Source organism: Vigna umbellata, chromosome 1, assembly GCF_029865625.1.
Source record: "Vigna umbellata cultivar VRB3 chromosome 1, Vumbellata_1.0, whole genome shotgun sequence".
In the NCBI taxonomy this organism is placed as follows: domain Eukaryota; kingdom Viridiplantae; phylum Streptophyta; class Magnoliopsida; order Fabales; family Fabaceae; genus Vigna; species Vigna umbellata.
The window spans coordinates 76,961,513-76,968,862 of NC_142165.1; the positions used below are offsets into that span (position 1 = coordinate 76,961,513).

Here is a 7,350-nt window from a genome sequence, read left to right on the forward strand (position 1 = left end):
GTTTCAATTATTAATTATATAATAAAGTAATTTAATATAATAATTATTTTAATTTATCCAAGACAATAATTAAAATATTAAAAAATATTTATATAATGAATTATATTTTTGATATATTTAAGAAAAAATAACTGGTGAGTAAATTTGCCAAGAGACCAAGTCGCCTTTTGATCGCTAAGCACCCTAGTTACATATAATTCTTAAATCTTCATCTCTACTTCAATATTGATTTTTTTAAATTGGTATTTAATCATAGTTTTCTAAGATATGGAAAATAATGTCTTCATCTCACAGTAAAATTATTTATTATTAATTTTAAGTTTTGAGTTGGTTAATTCTTATTACACATTTTTAATTCTATAAGTTTTCTAATTACTTGACGAGCTCAAGAAAGAATATAATGTTTGAGTAACAAAAATGTAATGTTTGAGTAACAAAAATAAATGTTAATTCTCTTTTCATTACGAGTCGAGTTCTCAAACAATGATGATATTTATGCAAAGAAGAAATCAAACAGATTATTTCTTCTGAAAAATTATTATCAAGTGATGCAAATTCATTTAATATCACTCAAGCAATGAATTTATGCTTGAACGAGAGATTTTCTTTTGTTTGAGGAAATCAAGTTATTAAGTGAGAATATTTGCTCAAATAACATATTCTTGCAAAACACGTTTTTGATAACGTGCATTTTATATGATTGAATTTATATATACAAACCTATGAGATAATTTGGATTATGATGATGTCGATATTTTTAAAGAAATTGTGATCTTGGTATTAAGTACAACTATTAAGAAAAATATATATTATTGATAGCTTATGTTACATAAATTAACATATTAAGTTGAGAGAAACTGAAGAAAAAAAAAATGTATCTTAGAGTAGGGGTAAAAAGTCACCTTAACCTTAGAAGTTGAGATTGTTTATTAAGTATGTACAGAGATTTTTTTTTGTTGAGAAAAAAGGTTAAATCATATTTTGATTTGAGTTTTAATTAATAAAAACTCTTACTTTGAATAGATTTGATTTAAATTTTTACTCAAAAAAATAATAAGCATGATGACCATAGTACTATTTCACCATAAAAGAAATACTTGAGTGTACGTAATTTGGCTAATGTCTCCTTCAAATCCAACTAATTGATGTGAGTTTGATGTATAGTACTATTTCACATATAAAAATTAAGTAAAAAAGGGTTAGGAATTGAGATAACCCTGCGGGGTTTTTGAGTTGGTAAACATGACAACATCATATTGCACTATAAAGTCATAAAACAGCATGTAAAACGTTCTCATTGTCTTCCTACGAAAAATCCCCTTTAATTTATTATTTAATTTAACTTTCTATCACTTTCATCAACTTAAGAAATTAAAATGCTTCACACAAATTATACATTTCTAAGGTGGTACACTGTAAATCAGTGCATCTTATACACGTAACATGAGTAATCCATTTCAAATATAAGACACCACTCACTTTATGACTAAATAAGTGACACTTATCCATACAATAAAAGCGAATTAATTAATAAAATATATGTATATATTTGCGTCAAAGTTTACCTGAATATCTTTAAAGGAGTGGTGAACAGCTGTGAAAAACAGAGTTAAGTGATCGAGTTTTCAACTAAATCAATCCACGATATAGAATACCCAACTTTCTTACGTTATACTCTTACAATTATTATTATCTGATGATCTAATTTCTTATGTCATTCAATGACACACTTTCTTGCCCCATATAATAATAACATAATGCAAACAAAGTTGTGCGTGAAGAAAGTGTCAAAGTACGTATAAATCTGCAGGATGCTATTGTTTACGCAGATGCAGAAGAAACTTCTTAGCAATAAAAAAAAGCACTACAACTGTAGGAAACATTTAATAATATAGTTCCTGGATCAGGTATTATATATAATCTTGGGTTCGTGATTATGGCGATTCTTGAGCCTTAATCACCGTTCTCGAATTTCATACTACTGTAATTAACATAATTACACGACCAAGAAAGAAATTGAGTGTTGGTGAAGCTGCTGAAACCAACCAAATTTTTTAAAACAAACAAGCGGGTCTTATTCCCAACAACATATCCAAAAAAGAAAAAGAACAATTTGACTATTTTTCTCACAGAAAAAAAGTGTAGGGTAGCCTTTAAATAAACCAGAAAACAAAGGGTAAAGCAGTAATTAAGAAGGGTTGGCACCCCATATAAACTACAACAACAGCTCTCAAACATGGACCAAACCAAATACGTGTGTAACGTTACACACTCTCGTCACTCTCTCTCAGACACTGTTTCTATGTACCTGCTCCTTTAGTAACACACAAAATGTTTAGCCCTTCACATCTAAAAACCTTGTACCCTCTTCAAGTTTTCTCCGTGAAACCATCTTCCCCATCTTCAACCATAAGCTCCATGAAGCTGAAAAGAATCGTCCACACCCTCATAATCTCCCACTTGTGCCGAATCATTCGTGCACTCTCCAAAGTCAAAGCTGTCGTGGTTGAGATTCTTAAGGACAATTCAGGCATCCACTTCTCTCACAAAAAGCATTTCACCAACAGACGCAAGAACATCATCTTAGGCTCCTTCAGGCTTCACTACAACTGGTGCTCCTCCAAATCCTCACACGTGTTACCGGTTCCAGAACCTGTTTTCGAAGGGTTGAGTTCTGGGGAGCCACAAGGTGAAGATTGCCCCTACCTTCGGTGGCTTGAAGAGAAGAAGGTTGAAGTTGAGGGTGGTGAGAAAAAGGGTGCAAGTACGGGTGCAGGTGCAAATAATGAGCATGACATGAATGAGATTGATGTGCTGGCAGAAATGTTCATTGCCAATTGCCACGAGAAGTTCAGGTTGGAGAAGCAAGAGTCTGATAGGAGGTTCCAAGAAATGCTGGCTAGAAGCATGTAAAGTTGTAAACCAAAAAGCTCAAGATGTTTTGGTGTTTCTTTTCCAAGTTAGTTCCCTCGGTTGTGCAGTGCTTTCCCACATTCGAATTCGAACCTGTTGACAACGTGGGAAAGAAAGGTTGTCCATTGGGTCTTATTATTTATGGTCGCTCATGTTTATTAATTTGCCTTTTTCTTTTTATCCAAACTTTTCAAAAGACCAAGGGAGGGGAGTTTGAAGAATTGTACACGATCTGTGATGGGCTTGGGAATTGTGCAATTCTTCTGTCTATACGGTCACAGTGCCTTTAACCTTTAATTTTCAGACTTATTTTCATGATAATTGAGAACTGCTGAATGGAATTATTATGTAGATCTCATCTTCACTATTCTACCTCATTGTATATATCCAAGATGCATCATCATTGAATGTCTATCACAGTATTATTTTACGTATTCTCGCTATAATGGAAATATGTGACAAAGAAGTTACTCACATTCAATGCAAATACCTATGTACACAGCGTACTGTGTTCCAAACACCTAAATATAGGTATAAATTACTGGAAACCGACGTCTTATCCATTGTTAAACCATTTTTGGAGGTACTTTCTTGTTTGTTAGTCCATGCGTAGGTTGTGGCCAAAACAATGAGAAAGAAACATCAGACTTTCCAATTCATTTGTTAACAAATTTGTTTCAGATCGAGTCCAAAATATGAATTTTTTTTATACCAGTTTATTTATTTCCAACCCTACCATATCTCTTGCTGATTGCATAGCCATGTAGCACATGTCAATTGTAGAGCTTGATTTTGCAGAAGTTACGTTTACTTAAAATTGTTAACCATTTTTGTTTGTATCTGGACTCTAGATAAAAGAGTGGACTCGGTCTGTACCCAACTCACCTACTCCAACTCCTCTCTGCCTTTTTTTTTTCTCCTTTGAATTTTAGTTTACAAACATTTGATGAAATTTACGAAATTAAGAAAAGGGAGAAATTATTAGAAAGGTACAAAATGAGCTTTAAGTAGCACACTAGGTGGAAGATACACTAACAGAAAAGACTAGTTCTTGGGTTCATAACAGAGAATCTTAATTAACCTTAACATGATGCAGACAGTAACAATATTAAAATGATGGTCCCCGTTAGGTGGGTAAGTGCTTGGATCAAGATGCACGCACTCTCACTCACTACCGGACAGCTAGACAGGTTTGAAGATAGTTAAGGTGATAGATCCAACACTTTTCAAACCCAAAATCATGTTTACAAGTAAAGTAATATATACTAATTCATTGAGCTTGTCATCTATTTCTGCAATCTTCAGATGTACCAACTTGGAAGGTTATCCTTTCCCTTCTACCACTGATTGTGTTCTGTCTTACTTGACTTTAATAACATTTCAGAAAAACGGACATCTTGTATCAGCCTTAAAGGACGAGCACATGTCCATGACAAGAACATAGGTCATTCGTGTCATGTGCTTCTCAACTTAAACAAAAGAAAAGTTGTATTCTTTTAGTCTAGTTTTGATATCAAGTAGTTTTTGTTACTCTACCATGTCAGCCAAGAGTGGCAGATCCTGCCTTTGCACACAAATTCGTACACTATTTAGAAGCTTTTTTTTTTTTATTGTATTGTTGATCTTGGACCATATATGCAGCAGCATTTGCTCAAAGTTTGAGTATCCCAATAATTGAGCAAAAAATAAACCTGGTAAAACATATGGTAAAATAATTGTTTATCCTCAAGTGGGTTTCTGAAAGTCAGAGATAAGCTAATTTATAGTAGCTAATTGCAAGGGTAAATAATTGATATTATGATAATGGACTAGTAGTCTAGGGTAATCTTTGGGATGGGACTTCCTGTCTGATTAATGTTGGATCTTGAAGAAACCTGTGAGGAATTAATAATTACACAAATGATAAATAATTTTGTAAATGAACTATTAAGTGTATTAAAAAACTATCTCAGGAAGATCCAAGCATGATTAGTAATAAATTGGGTAAGGAAATATGCTAAGTATCACATCAGTTCATGCATGATGAGACTATCTTATGTAATTGTTGAGGAATCTTAACTATTTGATGAAAGGAACATATAAATAGTATTAAACCATTTACAGATTAGGATTCAGAGTCAACTTCAATGAATAATAATGAGAAAGGAAAATCCTAGTAAAAGTGATGCTAATAAAGCTAAGGTTCTTGAATAGAAATTAGTCATTTGATAACACTCCATATGAAGATTATGTACACATAATGTTATTCAAGAAATAGAATAAGTTTTTGAAAGGAGTTAATTAATTTTGAGTTGTGACATATTTCTCTAAGTACAGAAGAACAGGAATTAAGACCAGTCAATAGTCCTTTAGCAATTATGCAGGGTTAATATGACAGTAAAAGGAGATAGCTATGGCATCAATATGGATGCCTTTTATTCTGCTGAGTTATGCTTTATTCCGAAACTTCTTTTGTTGCTTTATTGCAGATAGGTATGGAAGCTTTAATGGATACAAACTTGGTGCCTTTGGTCTCCTTGTTACCATAGAAACTCTGCTTTTACACATAAAAGTGAATGGGTGGAACCACTTGTGATTTTATTCTCTATGACAGGATCAAATGGATGAGGTGTTTCTACCTGCTCTAATTCCACACTTCAAATTTGAAAGCCAACTTCTTGGACCACTGGCCATGGAATAGCCCAACTAGTAGTCAACACTCTGGATCTCAGGATCTCTATTGTACCACCATTAGGAATACTTTGTTTTCATGTTACAAATTAATTACACAATAATACCTACCTTTTGGCTAATTATTATGATTAATCCTTTTCAATTGATGATGATTCATGTTGACAACAAATTATTCCTACTACTAATGCTTAAGGTGGTAGGATATGCATAGAAAGTGTTCTAATAAATATCCTATTAATTCATGTTCCTATTATTAATTCATGTTCCTACTACTAATTCATGTTCCTTTTTGTACCATATGTCATACGGTTAGCCACAGGCCATGCAAACAAAGGATTAAAACGTGTTGTTCCGACTCATTAGATAGGTGAATGGGACGACCAACCGGCCATCAATCCCAAAAAGTTTTAAGTATAACTTATAATCAAGTTTACAAGTTAAATATACTTATCAGGTATTACAACTATGATAATCGTAAGTTCATTTCAAAATTTATAAATATGAATTTGAGGTAAGGAGACAAACGATTGTATTTACTGTAAATTTAAATGATCGACTAAATTATTAACATGAGTGTCAGAGTGTCTTTGACAAGTACTCGTCTATACGGATTGGAGTTAAGGCATTGAGACTTAGAAAAACTTAACTATTGATACTTAAAACAACGCATGGCGATTTCGAGAAAAATGATTTAGAAAAAAGTATGAACGAGTGTTTGATTTTGATCTTCAATCTCACGTCCGAAAGATTTTCAATATTTGTTGTTAATGTTAAAAGTTAATTTGAGTTGTTAGATTTATTTCAAATTTTAAGAGAAAAAAGTAATGCAAACTGCTAAGAACATAACATAACACTTGGAATAAAAATTATCTGAGTTTGTGAAAGTGAAGATCGTGAAAACGAAATATGGGCTCTGAAATATGAATGTAAGACAGAAAAAAACAGCTTTAGGCACTACTCTCTTGGCCTTTTAGCCTATGCCTACAATCCTTCTTCGTTGATGGGTCATGATCCATCATTTTTCTTTTTTGACAGCTTTGGATTTTGAACGTTCAAAACTTCGTTTTCTATCTCTTTTAAAGTACAAGTAAAAAAAAAGAAGAGTACAGTAGAGAAAATGGACTTATACAGTGAAAGTTGTGTTTGAATAATTTTTGGTTTTATTAACATCAATCTTTATATTACTTTTAAATATTTAAAACTGTATAAATTTATGTATAAAAATGTTTATCATAATAAAAGGATAAAATACAGTGTTTAATAAGAGCTTAGGAAATTCTTCCTTGTTATAAAAAAAAACCCTAATTTTACAGGTAAAAATTACTCTTGGGAGGATTTTAATTTATATATTTTTATAAGTACAATGATTTTAAGATTAAAAATCATAGTTTCCTCATATTTATTTATAGTTTAAAAGTTGTTTTATTTGACCATCTAAAAATCATTTTAAACACACTTTTAAAATACTACTTTCAAAACTTAATAAAATAATTTTTTAAATCATATAATTTTTTTTAACGAAAATATCTTAATGTTGAATTTAACTAAAACCTAATGTTGACGTATTTAAATCCTCACTGGGTAATTTGCAAGAGGTGGAATTTGAATTACAAACTTGATTTTGCTCTTGAAAAAATTCCTAATTTTTTTTATATAATATTGTTTTAATTTAAAAATATTGTCCGAATAAAAGGAAAAACATACTTCTTATTGATGCTTTCTTTTGCATAAACAATTGATAAACTAATTTAGAGACGACAAAAT

General features: G+C 31.5%; 1 protein-coding gene across 1 annotated transcript; it reads left to right on the forward strand.

Annotated features, from left to right (window-relative positions):
- The first annotated feature begins 2,249 nt into the window (after positions 1-2,249).
- LOC148206417 (uncharacterized) lies at positions 2,250-3,347 on the forward strand. Its single transcript, XM_088113494.1, has one exon. The coding sequence runs from the start codon at positions 2,332-2,334 to the stop codon at positions 2,911-2,913; it is 582 nt and encodes a 193-aa protein (XP_087969620.1). The 5' UTR covers positions 2,250-2,331; the 3' UTR covers positions 2,914-3,347.
- Positions 3,348-7,350: the final 4,003 nt, after the last annotated feature.

Bases quoted from the DNA above. Each gene is read 5' to 3' on its own strand.
- LOC148206417 (XM_088113494.1), top strand. From the start codon at position 2,332: ATGTTTAGCCCTTCACATCTAAAAACCTTGTACCCTCTTCAAGTTTTC.